Source organism: Dasypus novemcinctus, chromosome 3 (genome assembly GCF_030445035.2).
Source record: "Dasypus novemcinctus isolate mDasNov1 chromosome 3, mDasNov1.1.hap2, whole genome shotgun sequence".
Lineage (NCBI taxonomy): Eukaryota > Metazoa > Chordata > Mammalia > Cingulata > Dasypodidae > Dasypus > Dasypus novemcinctus.
This window is the reverse complement of record NC_080675.1, coordinates 56586766-56605220: the sequence shown is the minus strand read 5'-3', so window position 1 is coordinate 56605220 and position 18455 is coordinate 56586766. Positions and strand designations below refer to the sequence as shown.

Here is an 18455-nt window from a genome sequence, read left to right as displayed (position 1 = left end):
ATGGTACTAATCTCTGCAATCCCTCCAGGAATGCTGTATTGCTTTTGATTTACTATTTTGCTAGGTAGGGGTAGTTCTGGTGGCTTCCTCTTGTCCTTTCCTACCATAAAAGTCCTCCTCCACAAGTCAAGGTAGTTCTGGCATTTATACTTCAGGCAGTGCTGGCCACCTTTTGGTCAATTCTGCAGCTAACCACTCTGTATTAGTCAGCCAAAGGGGTGCTGATACAAAATACCAGACATCTGTTGACTTTTATTAAAGGATATTTATTTGGGGTAGAATCTTACAGTTACCAAGCTATAAAGGATAAGATACTTCCCTCACCAAAGTCTATTACCAGGTGTCGGGAGCAAGATAGCTACTGACATCTGCAAGTGTTTAGGCTTCCTCCTCCTCTTAAGGATCCATGGTCCCAGCTTCTTCCAATATCAGCTGTAGGCTGGGATAAGTCTCTTCTCTCTTCCAGAGCTCTTTTCTCTCCAGGCTCAGCTGCTCTGGTCTCTCCACAATGTCAGCTATAGGCTATCAGGCTCTCTCTCTTTCTAAGGCCTCTGCTATGTCTACGGAGCCATCTCTATTCCTCTGTGCTCTTCTCCTCCATGTTTATTTCCTGGGTCTCCAGCTCAAAAACTCCAACCTTCTCCTCTGCCATGTCGTTTTCTCTCAGTCCCCACCTGCCAAGGGAGCAGGGACTCAACGTCCTACTGACATGGCCCAATTAAAGCCTTAATCATAATTTAACCAAGTAAGGGTGAAACCTCTCAATCCAATCCAATCTAATATGCCTAGAGGAAACAGACTAGTTCACAAACATAGTCCAATGTCTATTTTTGGAATTCATAAACAATATCAAACTGCTACACACCCAAACAAACTGTGAGGTCCCTTTTTAAAACTCTTGAGCTACAACACTGAATCCAAAATCTCTATTTAGTGGACCCATATCAAATTCAAGCAGATCCAACTTTATGTTCCTTCCACCATTATCTCAAACCCTTAGTATTCATTCTCACATACAAATCCGATTTCCATCTATATAAATTAGAAAAATCATGCATTTCTTTTGGAGTGTAGCATAACTTCTCATGGGTGCCTCACCTTTTGGGGCCTGTTAGGTTTCAGTCTAGTTACTGGAAGAAAAGAGGGGTGGTGAGGATGGGTCATGAGAAGAATTAGAAGTGTTTTGCAAGCCAACTGCCCCAGAGCATTCCACTGCAGTTTCATCTGATGAAACAGGACTCATTTCTTCAGAGGAATGAGGGCTATGTTCCTCAGTGGAAGTGGTTACAGATTTATCAGGCACAGTAGGGTTAGTCTTTTCAGGTGGTAGTCTAGGGGCTGATTCTTCAGGGCAATCTGGAGGTTGAGTTGCTGGTTCCTCAAGTAATTGGCAAAGACTCATCAGAATTTAGGGTCTCAGTGTCCCCACTGCCATCATTATCAACCAATATGTTCCCATTTCCATTTCAGGATCCCATTCTTTTCCAGTCAATGCCCTCACTTCAATACCCTGCAAGGCAGGCAATTTAGTTTAGGTTGTGATTCAGCCACTCACACAATAAGACTCTGCATCTGCTTTTCAGAAATCTCAAGTCAACAGCTACACCAAGTAAGATTTTCTTTCAGGGAACACATAGAAACTTTCACCTCCTTCAGCACTTCAGTTGAGAATCTGAAGCCTTGAATTCATCCCTTTCTTTTTACAACTGTATTCAGCATAATTAGGAACAACTAGCCAACATCATTGTACCTTTTAACTCTACAAACCTTCTAATCGTGATGAAGGAAAAAAACAAATCTCACCCAGAGCCCTGCCTCTTACAAGCATTTGAGTAGCTGTATCCAACTGTGATTTTTTCATGTCCCTTTGTCAACTAATGCCATGGATAATGAGTGCCATCTTGACTGGTGAAAACAGAGTTATCAGTGCTTTTGAATCTAATCAGATTAGAGAATCAATTCCCAAAACCCCAGAACCAATTCAGAAATCTCATCCTTAAGATTTTGTTTCTCATGAACTACTCCCAGGACCAAACCCTGTATTAGATAGGGTTCTCTAGAAGAAACAGAACCAACATGAGATACATATAAGTATTATGAGATTTTTATATAAGAATTGTCACACACAACTGTGGGGATGGGTGAGCCACAAGTTATGGACTCCAACGAAGGTTTTAATGAATTCCCCAGAACCTGGCTTCTCCTTTCAAAGGCTTCAACTAATTGGATGAGACTTCTCTCATTGTTGAAGGCAATCTCCTCAGTTGATTGTATATGTAATAAACTATAGATGCAATCCACTTACTGCAATCCACTTACTGATGATTTAAGTCTGTGAAATATCTAGTGATCAGGCCAGTGCCTGCTTGACCAGACAAATGGACACCATAACCTGGCCAAGTTGACACACGAAAACAGTCATATGTGATAGTTAAATCCTTATCATCTAGAGATATATTAAGGTATACTATCAATGAAATGACTTATTTTAAAGCAACTTAAAATAATCCAATGAAGGAAAGTATGTGTGATGCAGGAAAGATAAACTGGTCAGTCTTGTTTTATGTTGATAAATTGGAGCTTGATCATGAGCACCTGGAAGCTCATTGTACTATTCTAAATGTGTATGTTTGAAAATTTGTACAATCTTTAATGAGTTTAAAAGCAGATTGCAATTCTGACAAATTTTCTAGACATCTCTCCCCATGAGAATTCTGATGTACCAAAAACAGCCAGTTGCTTCAGTTGATAACTTGCAATTACATGCTGGCTGGATACATAAGAAGCATCTGACCAAACAGGCAAGTTTCTACACGTGCAGAACTCTAAGAACACAAAGATGTCTAAAGGCTGGCCTCTGGCCCAAAAGTGTTCAGGAGATCCAGTAGAATCACTGTGGGACTCTTTCCATCTAGTTAAGTCTCCTGTATTTTTCTTTAGTTTATAAACCCATTTATTGAGCAACTATTCACAGATCACTATGATATGAGGAAGACATAGGAATTAAAGAGAGTCCCTGTCCTTAAGAAAATAATTCAAATATTCATCTAGTCCTCCACATGTCCTGGGAAAATTGTTAGGTACAGGGGATTCAAAGATGAGTATGAACCTGGAGGACATTATGTTGAGTGAAGCAAGCCAGACACAAAAGCACAAATACTGTAATACTGTGCTATTATGAACTAAATGTATTATGTAAACTCCTGGAATTAATAATTAGAATATAGGTCACCAGAAAATAGAATGAGGGTAGAGAATGGAAAGCTGATGGTTAATCTGTGCAGAACTGGTTAAAAGGTTGTTTGTAAATCTTTGGAAATAAATGGTAATGGTGAGAGTACATCATGTTATTTGTGACTAGCAGAGCAATTATATGGGTATAACAGTGTTTGAAAGGGAAAGCCTAAGGGCATTTACATTACTAGAAGGAAAGCTAAAAAATGTAACATGGGACTGTATAACATAGTGAAACCTCAAGTAAAATATGAATATGGATGATATTGCATATATAAGACTGTTTTTACAAAACAAATACAAATATACTAGAGAAAAGGAAACAGAATAGCAGTCAGCTATGTACAGCAGGAGAAGCATAGAGAGATTGAGAGGCGATGAGTTTTGTTTGTATGGTTTCTGTTTTTTAGTATTATTATTACTAGAACATTGAAAATGCTTTAAAAATTACTGGAGTGATGAATTCACAACTATATGATTATACCGAATACCACTGCTCATACACTTTGGATGGATTTATGCTTTATTAATATGTATCAATAAAATTGATTTGTTAAAAAATAAATATTTCCCAAAAAAAAGAGATGAGTATGGACATTCCCCCTTGTCTGAAAGGAGCTAAAAATCTGTTCATGAGGCAAAATTCCAGCAAGTGAATATCCTCTCAGTGTTGAGTAAAACAAATTTACCTCAGTTCACATTTCTCTTGTTTATCTAATCCAAATTATCCCTCACTCTAATTACTATAAACTCAAAATAAAATTTACAGCCTAGGGAACACATTCATTTGTATAACCTGGGATTAAAATTGTTCATATAATCCAAAATTCATAATCTAAAATTCACCAAGATTAGATAGGTGCCCTCTCCTGGTAAATGTTGATACTACTTTTTTTGGGGGGGGTGGGGGGGGTACCCGGGGCCTGGGATTGAACCCAGAACTTCGTATGTGAGTAGCACTCAACCACATCAGTGCCCCTGAGTTGTTTTGCTTGATTTTTTGTTTTGTTTTGTTTTTGTTTTTCCCTCAGGAGGCACCAGGGAACCAAACCTGGGACCTCTCATGTGGTAGGCAGGTGCTCAACTGCTTGAGCCACATCCACTCACAATACTACATTCTAACTCAATCAAATACTGGATTCAAACTACATAGGTATATACTACAAATGAGCCAGCCAGGGAGTGCACAGGCATGGAAGAGCTTCTAGAACTGGACAAAGCAAATAGCAGAGAAAATACCAAAGAGAGGATTCAAATAAGTCAGTAACATATTATTCTAGTATTTTAATACGAATATATTAAAATTAGGTAGACTATCAGGAATTATCAATCTCATTCTCTATCCTCCCCTTCTCCACAATTGTCAAGCAATATCACTTTGAGCAAATTGTCTATGCTTCAGTTTCCTTATCCCTAAAATGGGAATATTACCTACCCCATTGGACTCTAGTGAGGGTTAAATGAGGTAACAAATATAAAGGGCTTAGAATGGTCAGCTCATAAAAAGCAATCAAGGGAAGCGGACTTGGCCCAGTGGTTAGGGCGTCTGTCTACCACGTGGGAGGTCCGCAGTTCAAACCCCAGGCCTCCTTGACCCGTGTGCAGCTGGCCCATGCGCAGTGCTGATGCACGCAAGGAGTGCCCTGCCACGCAGGGGTGTCCCCGCGTGGGGGAGCCCCACGCGCAGGGAGTGCATCCGTAGGGAGAGCCACCCAGCGTGAAGGAAAGTTCAGCCTGCCCAGGAATGGCGCTGCCTACATGGAGAGGTGACACAGCAAGATGACGCAACAAAAAGAGACACAGATTCCCGTGCCGCTGACAACAACAGAAGCAGACAAAGAAGACGCAGCAAATAGACACAGAGAACAGACAACGGGCGTAGAGGGAGAAGGGGAGAGAAATAAATAAATCTAAAAAAAAAAAAAAGCAATCAATAGTTTGTTATTATTCAGATGTCAGTTCAAAAGTCATATTTCTTGGTTAAATATTCTCACTAAGCTAGAATTCTTTTTATTGTCACATTTCTCATTTTGTAACCATACACTCATTTGTGTGATTCTGTGTTTAATGCCTATCTTGCCTGCTAAACTGTAAGCTTCATGAGAGCAGAAACCATGATTGAGTTTGCTCAGCCTTTGTTTCCAATCCTTAGCACAGCGTCTGGCACTCAATGGATTTCTTAAATGAAATTGTAGTAAAATTCCAGGTCTTCTGAATAAAAGTATATAGTACCAACCAAGATATATTTGTTCAGTATTTCAAAGTCAAGTTTAGTGACTCACATCAGAAAAACTGTTTATAGATAATATACTTTTTAAAAGGAACAATTAGGACTGGCTTTCCTTTCCCATTCTCAAAAACCTCTGTTATAGTTTGTTTTTTTAATCCTTTTTATCTTTTTTTCTGTCACAGTTTGATAGTTATGAATTTCAAAAAGAGAGACTGTTTGTAAACTGGTCTTTTCCTCTGGGTATGAGCCTCTTTGATTCTATTAGATTCACCTGAGATGTCTTTGATTAAATTGCCTGTTAAGGTTAGGGTTTTGATTTGACCACATCAGTACGGCGTGACTCAGGTCGAGTCCCCACCCCTTTGGTGGGCTGATGGAAACGGACACTCAAGAAGACACATGGGAAGATACACAGGAGGAGGAGAGCGTCGTAGACACGCAAAGGGAGAAAACTTGGTCATTTTGGTCCTACCATGTGACAGAAAGGAGAAGACTCAAACAGCTAATGCCCCAGCCTACAACTGAATCTGAAGAAGCTGAGCCCACAGAGCCTTAGGAGGAAGAAGGCCCGAGAGGCCAGGCAGAGATGTCCTCCATCTTACTTCAACACGTGGCAACAGACTGGTGAGAAAATCTCTCTCAGGGTACCCTGAGTTGGACTCTTTAAGGCCTGGTAACTGCATGCTTTTACCTCAAATAAATACCCTTTATAAAAGCCAACAAATTTCTGGTACTTTGCATTAGTACCCTTTTGGCTGATTAATGCATCCTCTTAACAGTTCTAATCAATTTTGGCTGCTCCCACATTCCAGTCATATAATATTTCAACAGCTTTATTCTCTTTCTTCTTCTTTCATAGTATTCTTTCTGGTAACAAACAGAATTGAGTCCTCATAGTTCTCAAAAGTCCCCATTAACAAGATAAGTTAAAACAGATTAAGTTATTAATAAATCAAGATTTAAATGAAGTACATATCCAAAACAGTATCTCTTAACAGTGAGATTAACTTTTCTATAACATAACTTTTCTACAGCTTATACTCATCTTTCACCTACTATATGGAAGGAAACAGTGAAAAAACTGACTTTTTTTTTCTCTCCTTCATCCCCCTCTCCAGTTGTCTGCTCTCTGTGTCCATTCGCTGTGTGTTCTTCTGTGACTGCGTCTATCCTTATCAGTGACACTGGGAATCTGTGTCTCCTTTTGTTGCACATCTTGCTGTGTCAGCTCTCCGTGTGTGTGCGGCGCCATTCCTTTCACGCTGAGCAGCTCTCCTTACGGGGCGCACTCCTTGCACGTGGGGTTCCCCTATGTGGGGGACACCCCTGAGTGGAACGGCATTCCTTGAGCACATCAGCACTGCGCTTGGGCTAGCTCCACACAGGTCAAGGAGGCCCCGGGTTTGAACCATGGACCTCCCATGTGGTAGGCAGACGCTCTATCCATTGGGCCAAGTCCGCTTCCCTAAACTGAATTTTTTTGTCCCCATTCATACCTTAGAAGTTTTAATAATTCTTAGTTCACCCCAACAGTATGATTTAATAAGTTAGAGAGGTATGTGACAGAAAAGAGAGAAAGAGAGAGAGAGGAAGAGAGAGAGAAAGACCTTTTGTGAATTGCTACCACATTTCAGTGGCTACGAGTCATTTTTCTCTACACATGCTATTTCATCACCTTTACCAGTATCCTTCCTTCTCCCTCCCACCCAGGCTGGTCAGAGACCTGGACCACCACCATTTCAGGCTCATTCCTTTAAGATCAGCGTCATCCTTTCCACTCTGCCTTCTCTTTAAATCCATACCTCTAAGAATTCAATATTAAGTACTTAAATATGATCTCCTAGATCCCAGGCTTTCAACCTCCACAACCCACAGTAAGAAATACCTTGTACACCTGAGTAAGTGAACACACAAAATCATACATATGAAACTTACAGAGAAGTTCCTCAAAACATTTACCTCAGTATATGTGATAGATCAGTCTTCTCCAATCTTCTCCATTCTACCTATTTTTTTAAATTTCAATGCCAGTGGCAACTCAGCAAATAAATTGCATGATCCTTTTTATAGGTTATGTGGCAGTTTGAAATTATTTTACGAATCCCAAAAAAGGAAAGATTATGTTTGTGAGCTGGTCCACTCCTAGGGGTGTGAGACCTTTTTTCATTGGACTACTTCAGGGAGGTGTGACTCAGGTTGAATCTCCACCTTCTTGCTGGGTCCAATAAAAAAAAAGAGAGACACACCAGAAAGAGAGCTCTGCCATATTTGATGCTCCCATGTAACACAGAGAAGAGGATCAAGTTGTTGATGGGACAAGGAGAAATGAGCCATTCTCCTGACAGCTTGCAGCTGAAATTGGAAAGAAAGTAGAACAGCCAAGCCTGAGAGAGGAGGCCCAGTAAGAAATAATCCCTATGCCTGGTTGCCCTCTGCTGAGCTCTGGGAGATGGTACAGTCTGGAGAGGGAGGCAGAGACCAGGCAGAGATGTCCACTGTCTTGTTTCAACAAATGACAGTGGACTTGGGTCAGAAAGCATCTGTCATGGTGCCTTGAGTTGGACTTTTCAGGGCCTTGGAACTCTAAGCTTTTACCTCAAATAAATCCCCTTTATAAAAGCCAGCACATTTCTGGTACTTTTCATCAGCAGCCCTTTGGCAAACTGAAAGAGGTCACAACTCACAGTTTAAAATACTTACAGATAAGTAGATAAATCCAAGTAGCAACATAAGGTAGTCATTTAGAGTTCTGTAGTCAGGCTCCTGGATTCAAATACTAACTCTACCACTTGTAAGCTGTCAAGTTCTGTGCCCTTAGTTCCCTCTTCATGTGGTTAAGAGAACAGCATTTATCTCAAAATTGAGAATTAATCAAGACCACATAAAGCACTTAATGCAAAAAAAATGCAATTAACAGCTATTAATTATTAAATAACCCATGGTTTTTTTAAAAAATTGTGGTGAAATACATATAATACAACAATTCACCATTTTAAAGTGCACAGTTCAGTGGAATTTAGTACATTCACAATTGTTATGCAACCATTACCAATATCTAGTTAGCCATCACTAATACCTAGTTCCAGAACATTTTTACCACCCCAAAAGAAATCTCGGCACCCATTAAGCAGTCACTCCCATGCTCCCCTGCCCCAGGAAACTACTAACCTACTTTATTTTAATAGTAAATTAACATTCAACTAGAACAGTTTTCTAAAGTGATATGAAGTGTTTTTTGGAGTCTGTCGTTCTATTTAGCTCATTCTTGAAACAAACTTCTGGTAAACATTTCTCAGGTAAACCTGTAAGTCGCGTTTGGTAATTTTGTGACCTGTCTTGAGGTCAGATCTCTAACTTTGGGTAATTAGTTCTATGCCAGGTTACAGACCATTCTCCAGTGAGTTCTTTGAGGGCAAGGTTACCAAAGCCTGACCAATGCTGTGCAGGAGACCACTCTCTGTGTCTGCAAAAGGCAGAATGAGCAAGACCCTAAGATATTTCTTCATTACATATTGACATAACTAAGAGTTGAACCCACAGAAAACCAAATGTCCATTCTTAAGTTCTGTATTTTCAAACTGCTTCTGAAGCTGCAGACTTTTGCAATCAAGAAGCAAAAAGTACACTCAGGACACAGATCTAGAGGTCCTTTTCTTGGCTTTAGGATATAATATCATTTCCTTTTTGGGCCTCACCCATCTCACACTCCGATTTCCCACCCTTCCTTTGGGAAGAACTTTGTTCTTCCCAGGACCTATTGCCCGGAGTCACTGGATACTCGTTCAAGGAAATAAGATGGGCAGGGAGGTTACTTTGCTAAGCAGCACTGTTATTCTTTGGGGGGAAAAAAAGATGAAAGCAGAAGGCTTCTCAGGCCAGAGAAATAAATGTCACCAAGACGCACAGAAGAAGTTGACTGGAAAACTATGTCCTTGGTCCCTGCGGTCGAAGCCAGCTTGTTTCATTTTGATAAAGACCAGCACTCCTCGCCGGGCAAATGGGCAGCAAATCCCCAGTCATTTTCCACTCCCCCACCTCGTGTCTTCCCCGCCCCCGGGGTGAACGCTGGGCGCACCACAGACGCGCACAGCACTAAGTCAACCCAGCACCAAGTCAACCCGGCTTCTGGGGCCGCGCAAAGGTGTGCGGGGGAAGGCCGTGCCTCGGAATCCCAAAGCCCAGCGAGCCTCTCCTTCTCCCGAAGCAAGAGCCGGTAAGATTCACCTGATTGCTTTCGGCTTGGGGGAGAGGGGTGGGCGAAAACGCTTTAAGCAGCAAACCCAAGAAACCTCGTACATCCAACGGCAGCGATAACTATGCCCTGCGGCGTGGCAAATTTTGAAAGAATTCTGACCCCAAGTGAACTTCACAGGAACAAGAGAATTACAGCTCTCCGAAAACCCCGCGGGCCTATCAAGTCAGTGAGAGTGCGGGAGTGAGAAGGCAGCGAAGATTACTCCGGGCGCTCGAAGCACACGAAGCCAGGGCTTCATCACACTCACCAAAAACTGGATCTCAAGAGAAGGGCTGACCTAGGAGGCCGTCGCTTCAACAAGCGCCCAGATGAGCCTCACCCTGGGCAAGTTTTGGACCCACCCCACCCCGTCCCGCCTGCGCCCGGAGCCGCTCAGGCGAGAAGTGCGCCGCGTTCCCGCAGTCCCGCCAGCGCACTCGGGGAGAAGGCGGCGCGCAGCGAGCACCCCGCGAGCAGGGCTGCAGGGCGGTCCCCGCGTGGAATGGCCACGGCCTTCCGAAACGCGCCCCACGCAGTGCCCTAGGCTCGGGGTGGGGTCGGGGGAATGCGAGGACCCGGGCGGGGTCGGGAAGGTGACAGCATTCAGGTTCTAGGCCAAAAGTGAGGCAACTCCGGAAACTTCCCGGAGCCGTCGCGCGCTTCCTGCAGGCACCGCTTGTGCTCCCCGCACGCGGGGGAAGCCCCCGCGCCGCCGCGGCGTGTCCGCACTGACCTGAGATGGTCTCCTGATAGCCCTTGGTGAAGAACTGCATGGCCTTGGCCGCCCTCCTGGGCGTCTTGAGCAGCCCCTGCCGCTGGGGGTCCTCGCCCAGCGAGCGCAGGATGGACGAGTAGGCGGCCTCCAGGTTGGGGAGGTTCAGCTCGTTGTCCTCCTCGCTGCGGGGCCGCTGGCCCTTCCAGCCGTCCACGGGCTGGGCGCTCTTGGCCTCCGGCCGCGGGGGCTTCTCGGCCGACCGTTTCGGCCCGGAACACGGTAGCTCCCGCTCGGGGAACCCATTGCTGCACCTGGCGCCCCGCGGCTTCTCCATGGACCGGCCGCTGCTGCTCGGAAGGGACGCTGGGGCGCTCCAGGGGCTGCGCAAACTAAACTTCGCTGGGAGCCACGAGCAATAGGCTGCTGAGAAGCCACCTAAGAGAGAGAGGCGACCGGCTAAGGACACACGGAGCAAAGAGCAGGAGCCGGCTGGGGAGCCCGGCAGCGCCTCCTTTTTATGGGCCGGCAGCTCCGCCAAGGCGCCGCGGGGCGTCCCATTGGCCCGAGCCTCCTCGCGTCTCGGCGCTCGCCCCGCCCCGTCCCCCTCCTTCCGCTGGGCCGCCGGGCCCGGGCGGGGACGCCGGGGCTGGAGTCTCCACAGCGCCAAGCCCGAGCCGCGGGTTGGACCGTCGGGTTGTCGCGGAGTGAACGGAACCCTAAAGGAGGCAAGGGTCGAGCAGCTGGAACCCCGGCTGTAGGCACGGGCTGGGACTCCCGGCCGGCCCTGTCTCCTCTTGGGGCAAAGCGCACGTTGTGTTAAAATGCTCTGGTTCTTTGGCCCAGTGAAAGGAGCAAACGGGTAACTCTCTGCCTTGGGAAGGGACCTGGTTAAGCAATTGGTAAGGTGACCAAGTCTATGCTTTTACGGCAAGAAAATAACGTGACTTGAAGCCCTTAGCTGCTTTTTAGTTTAAAATATATCCGATGCACCCGCCACCTCGAACACACTGGCCGCTGTCAAGACGAATGTGACAGCAATGATCCTACTTGTGGTGGCCCAGACTTTGGCCCCGGAGAAACTGATTTACAAGGGAAGAAAAATTAGGGCTGTCATTTAAAACCTATTTGCTTTTTGTGGAAACTTAGTGCTCAATCGTTTTAGAGTGACGTGCTAAATTCCTTTCCCTAGACATTGGTACAAATTGTGACATGCTATTGATGAACTGTACGCTTAAGCAATGACATCTATTTTGACTGTTTTCTTTGAAGTTAAGAAATTGACTTTTCCCCTCACTTGCAGGGTTGTTATGTCATAATGCCAAAGGTTAGTTTTAAAACGTGTGTCAAATTAATCTCTCGTGATTGGCTTCAAAGAGCTTCTAATCTTGATTTTTCTGACAGATATAAACAGGTATTAATAGGCTTAGGATCAGACAAACCAGGAATGAAACCTCTGGAATTATTCTACATTAATAAAGCAGCACAGTCACTATTAACTAGTAATTAGTATTTGTTCAATGTCTGCTTCAGGCATAGCACTGTTCCAGCACATTCAGGAAAAATATATACAGATATTGCCTGGCTGTGTAAGCACCCTTTTTCTGAAATAGAGCCAACAATAACTATTCATGTCAGTGTGCTTTTAAAAGTTAACTATTGAATACCTATATATTTTATACACCAAATTATATAAATCAAAAAATATGATCATTCTTTGGAAAGAAGCCTAAATGTCACTCTCCTAATACTTATTTTAAGTTTTTCCCTGTAAGTAAGGTCCTGCAACATGTGTTCCTCTAACTGCATACCTCTCTCCTAGTCAGAATTATCCACAGGATCTCAAACTGGTTCAAGCATAGTTAGAGACAACATTCAAAGAATGGCTTTGAATTTAACAAATGAAAACAAATATACCAATCAAGATACTTTTTAAAATGGAGGCATTAAATGGAGATGTTTTCAATAAGAATTTTTGCCATTATTTTGCCTTTCTTTTTTAAAAAAGTACATATTAATTTATATCCTATTCCCCAAAGACAACTTCTAATGTGTTTTACCCCCAAAGTAAATTTTGCTATAAATACTGCCACTGAGGCATCAACATTTCTGTTGCCAATTACCACTACAGTTTCTCTGGATTCATGCTGTAATATATGGAGGCAATACCTTTCAGCCATATGCCTAAAGTAATGCAAAGAAACTTTAAAATCACCAGCATTATCTGAACACTTTCAACAGCAAAATACAGAAAGTTGGCAGGGGTGGTTATAAGTTGAAAAAGAGGAAAAGTTTCAGCATGGACCCGAGCTGGAGTTACTTTTCTACCAAAAAGCCAAGGAATACTGGAGGGGGATGGAGAACTCTCCCATTTCTAGAGCAGCAGTAGAAGAGAGAGGCAGATGAGAGACACAGTGACAAAGACTGAAAACTGCAAGCCTACAGAAATATACAATGAGAGACTTGACAGTGGTGATGGGTAAACAGCTAGGCATTTGGGAAAGGTAATTAGAAAACAGCAAACTTCTCTAAGTGCACAAAGTTCTATATTTGAAATTCAAACTGTGGGGAAGATTCTGGATCAATGTGGAAAGGTACACAAAAAAAAGTGGTCTTACCACATGCCTAATTCCCAGAAGCAGAACTGTGGAATTGACAGAATCCTCCAAATCCAGTGAGAAGCAAACTGAATAGGGTCCTTTCTTCTTACTTTCTTCTCTTTGGCCAAAAAGGAATGGAACAACTTCTGGAGAGAAAATGGGAGAATGTGAACAACAGAATGGACTCTCTAAGGTAGAAGGGAAGGATCCAGGGCTCCACACTGAGCTGAGGAAATTATCCAAAGCCCAAAGGTACCTCACAAGGGAAGGGTAGACATCTCCAGTCACGTGTCCCTGGTAGAGGATCTTAAACATTTCAGAATAAAGAGAAGATTCTAAGAAAGAAGGCTGCTAACAGACAGTGTACTCTACCTCAGTGGAACTCCATCCCAGCCTTCACAATGCCTCACAGAAGAAAGGATGTAGCAAACTGCTTAAACTATAGCTCAGATTGGAAAACATATGGGCTTCATCCATAAAGGGGGTTAAAAAATAAACCATCTTTCTCAGAGTTCTGGAAAAGAGTTAAAAGATTGTAATTACAGGGCAAGTGCTGAATCAAGAAAATGGAAAATTAAAAAGGATAGAAAGTTATACCTCAGTAAAGCTGTTTTTCAAAAAATAAAATAGAAATAAACAGAATTAATATGAAAAAAATGGAAGGAAAACCTCATGGTGGCCCAGGTGGCCCTTCTGCCACACGCCTCCCTCCTCTCAGTCTGGAGCTGGCCCATGCTCCTGTTGTAGGTTGCTGGTGCTGGTTCAGGAGGGAACAGTGTTACTGTATGAGTCAGCCAAAAGGGTGCTGATGCAAAGTACCAGAACTCGGTTGGCTTTTATAAAGGGTACTTATTTGGGGTAGAAGCTTACAGTCACAAGGCCCTAAAGAGTCCAACTCAAGGTTACCTCCTCACCAAAATCTGTTGCTGCATGTTGAAGCAAGAAGGTGGGCGACCTCTGCTTGGTCTCTCCTTCCTTCTTTCTCTTAAGGCTCTGTGGACCCAGTTCTTCCAATCTCAGCTATGGGCCAGCATAGGGCTCATCTCTCTTCCTAGGTCCACAGGATCAAAGTTCTCTCCTCTGCCGTGTCTATGGAACTCGCTTTCTTTTCCCTGTATCTTCTGTGCTTTTTGAGTGAGTATCTTTTTATATAGCCCACCAGGGGGACAGGGACTTAAACTGAGGTACACTCTACTGATGTGGTCAAGTCAAAGCCCTAATCTTCACATAATTCAATCAAAGACATCTCAGCTGAATCTCACACAATCAAAGGGGATCACACTCAGAGGAAAAGACCAGTTTACAAACATAACCTCTTTTTGGAATTCATAAATAATTTCAAACTTCCACAGTAAGCCTTGTGAATATACTAAGGTGCATGTATGTCTGTGTCGACCTAACTGGTGTCCTCAGGAAGGACTGAGCTGGACCCTATTTCAGGCTCAGCATCCCAGAACTTCCCTTTGTGTAGCTGGCAGAATATTAGAACACTGTAGGAAAACAGTCAAATTATACCTCCTAGAAGGAATGATTGTCCACCACAGGATGTAGAGTATAGCACTCAGGAACAGGAAGATAAACTGTTTTCTAGGAGTAAAGGAGACATTAGGACTCCTGTAAATGGAAGAAAACCTAAGGCCATGTTAATGCACAGGATAAGACACAAGCTCATAAAAGACCTGGAAAGAACCTACATTTTTGCCTTTGGCTATTCTTTAACCTTGTTAGGCTCTCATACAGATCAATCTGGAAAGAACGATGCTTTAGTTTGCTAAAACTACCAATGCAAAGTATCAGAATCGGGTTGGCCTTTATATTCCCTTTTATAAAGGGAATTTACTAGGGTAAAAGCTTACAGTTCTGAAACTCTGAAAATGTCCAAAGCAAGGCATCATTAGAGTCGCCGTCTCACCAAAAGTCAACTGCTGGATCCTGCACTCCTGCAGTGTGGTGAGGCAAAATGGTACTCTCTCTCTGTGTCTCTCCAAGCAGCTTTCTCACGGAGCTCAGCTGTGGTCGATCAAGCACATGGTAGGGCTCATCTCTTCAGCTTTGAGCCTAGCTGTGGGCCTAGCTTCTCAGGAGCTTCTTTCCATGCCTCTGTGCTCTGCTGATTCAGGCATACACAGCTCCCAACCTCTAGGACCTCCCTCAGCCTTGCAGGGCTTCTTTGTCTTTCTGCTACTGCTGGTGATCCTTTGTCTCACATGGTAGGATCAAAATGGCAGCTAGCTTTGAAAACTTTAATACCAAGTCTACTTTATTGAAACAAAACAGTCTCTTCAACAAATGGTGCTGGGAGAACTAGATGTCCAGAACGAAAAGAATGAAAGAGGACCGCTATCTCACTCCCAATACAAGAATCAACTCAAAATGGATCAAAGACCTAAATATAAAAGCCAGGACCATAAAACCACTAGAAGAAAATGTAGGGAAACTGCGGTCACCCCTCAGGCTGAAGTGTGGTTTGCTGGCCTGGCGGGGGAGCAGCCGCGGCAGGCCAAGCCGCTGCCCCCATAATAGGGTGGCTGGTCGGACTCACCGCCACCCCTGAAGGAAGCTCGGCATGGGCGCAGAGTGCCCTCGGGTCTCCCCTTCTCGGCAGCCATGCTTCCGCGGCCGCCCCTCCTCCCGGATAGCGCCACACAATGCCTTGTGGGGCGGCACCCTTCTTCTTCTTTCTCCCTGCGCAGGCCCAGGGCGGAAGATTCCAGTCTGCCCTTTTCCCTTCCCCCCGACAGCAGCAACAGCCAGGTGTGGGCGGAAAAATCCAGCCCGCCCTTTTCCCCTCCCCCGACAGCAGCAACAGTCAGGTGTGGGCGGAAAAATCCAGCCCGCCCTTTTCCCTTCCCCCGACAGCAGCAACAGCCAGGCGTGGGCGGGAAACTCAAGTCTGCCCTCCACCCCAGCAACAGCAGCCACCAATCCCTAAACCCTGCCCCTTCCCCCAGCAACAGCGACAGCCAATCCCTAACCACCACCCCTCCCCCGTCCAGTACCGCCCACTGACCTTTCGCCGGCAACCAATCAGAACAGGGCGTGGCTTCGACCAATCAGCCTTCCCCAGCCCCTATAAAACTGTTGCCTCTCCCTCAGTAAAGTGGACTTGCGTGTTTACCTTGTCTCCGCGGTAGTTCTTCTGCCGTGCGCCCTCCAGTCCTGAGAGCCCCCGACAAGGGCCTGGCCTCCCTTGTCCCCAGTTCGTCGCCTGCTTCTCCGGGCGACCCCTTCGTCGCCGGCTTCTCCGGGCGACCCCTTCGTCGCCGGCTTCGCCGGGCGACCCCTTCGTCGCCGGCTTCGCCGGGCGACCCCGTCAGCCGAACCGCGCAACCCCTTGTGAGACCGATCCCTCGTCTGCTGCCGGACCGACCCCTCGTCCCAAGTGGGACCGACCCCTCGTCCCAAGCGGGACCGACCCCTCGTCCAGAGCTGGACCGACCCCTCGTCCGCAGCCAGACCCCACCTCTACCGACCGAGCAAGCCGCCGCAGTTGGCGCCCAACGTGGGGCAAAGCAACCCCACCACAGCACAACGTGGGGCAAGGCAACTCCACCACAGCCTCACTCCATAACCTGACGCCCTCCTCTCTTCTCACCTTGGGACTTCTCTCGTGCAACATTGCTGCTACCTGAGCCTTGGCTACCTCATACGATCCACGGCGGTCTGGGAGAATCGCTGGATGGCTTTCTCCTTCCATGTCGGGGGTTTATACCGACCCGCTATGATTAAGAGGAGCCTTGGATTTCTTGGGAGCGCGCGCTTGCACGTCTGAAGTAATCCTACCACAGCCCTACGCCCTCCTCTCTTCTCACCGTGGGACTTCTCTCGTGCAACATTGCTGCTACCTGAGCCTTGGCTACCTCATACGATCCACGGCGGTCTGGGAGAATCGCTGGATGGCTTTCTCCTTCCATGTCGGGGGCTTATACCGACCCGCTATGATTAAGAGGAGCCTTGGATTTCTCGGGAGCGCGCGCTTGCACGTCTGAAGTAATCCTACCATAGCCCTACGCTCTCCTCTCTTCTCACCCCTATCTTTTCGCTCTGCATTGCTGCTCCTGAACCTTGGTGACCTCATACGATCCACGGCGGTCTGGGAGAATCGCTGGATGGCTTTCTCCTTCCATGTCGGGGGCTTATACCGACCCGCTATGATTAAGAGGCGCCAATAAAACTCTCAGGAGCGCGTGCCTGAGCACCTCCTCTCCTGCCTTCATCTCTGCCTCCTCCCCTCCACGCTTGCTCCCCTTTGCCTTGCTCCACTGCTCGTCGTCCCGCCCTCCCCTCGTCGGGGCCTTCTCTTGGCCCGCGACCACCGTCGGAGCCCCACCGGCTCCGACCCCTCGTCTCACCGCGCACCTCGGCTCCCATCGCCGCGCTCTCAAGGTAAGGGCCCCTTTTCTTATCGGCTCCAAAAGGCCATTAGCAATGGGTAACATCCTATCTGCTAAGCAAGCCCCGCAAGTTCGGGCTCTCACCGGTCTCCTAGACACTCACCGGTGTAAGATCTCTTCCAAACAGCTTCAAGTATATTGGGACCTTCTTCTCCCCTTTAATCCGTGGCTTACCACGTGTCAGCTTTGGGACCCAGACACCTATACTCGCCTTATAGATAGGGTCACTTTTGCTGTGGAGCAGGAAGGTAAAAGATTCCCTCCTGGCTTATTACAGGCAACATGAAGTCCAGAAGAAATCTTAAAGGGTATAATCTATGATATGCTATATAAACAAGGATTTAAAAGCAGCTATACCAAGAAAGTAAGAATTATGAGTCAACTGTAAATAAATTATATATTTCTGTTAATGTGTTGTAATTGTTCTGTGTTTGTCTGTCTGTTCGTTCAGTGTCAACGTATATTGTGATACCTCCGGATGGTAAATATAAATTACTAGAAATCTTTAAAAGAGCTCTATTCAAATGGCCAAAAATTAAATAAGCGCTTATATTATTACTTAAGTTTATTCATAAAAAGTTGTTCTTGCCTAGATTAAAATGAATAACTTATTTTTCTTCACAGGATAATATAAAGAATGTAAAACTTATATGAATATTAAAAAGGTTAAAAGTTTGTAAAAATGCTAACGGAAATGTAATAAGTTTTGCAAAAAGACGTATTTTGTCCTAAAGTAAGATGGCTAATTTTTCATAAACTCTTGAAATTTAATTTGCATGCGGCAAGTGTAAAAGGTATTGTGATAACTTTATGTAAAGGAATGTGTTCTGTAAAGATAAAATTTATCTTCAATAGCTTACATTAAGGTATTAAATGGCTAATTCCAAAAGGTCATTCTTAAATATATATATATAAAACTAAATTGATGATAATAATAATAAAAGGTAATTTTATAACAGGAAAGATTAACAGCAACCAAGCTCCCCTGCCAACTTGCTTTTAGGAAACAGTTTCTAATATTGCATGCTACTAAGTATTTAAAGAAAAGTTA

General features: G+C 44.9%; 1 protein-coding gene across 1 annotated transcript in view; it reads right to left on the bottom strand.

Moving 5' to 3' along the window:
* GCH1 (GTP cyclohydrolase 1) overlaps positions 1–10907 on the bottom strand; it is a 72591-nt gene extending 61684 nt beyond the window's left edge. The window contains exon 1 of the mRNA XM_004472778.4: positions 10432–10907. Coding sequence (XP_004472835.1) covers positions 10432–10747 — 316 coding nt within the window. The 5' untranslated portion in view covers positions 10748–10907. The remainder of the gene's footprint in view (positions 1–10431) is intronic.
* Positions 10908–18455: the final 7548 nt, after the last annotated feature.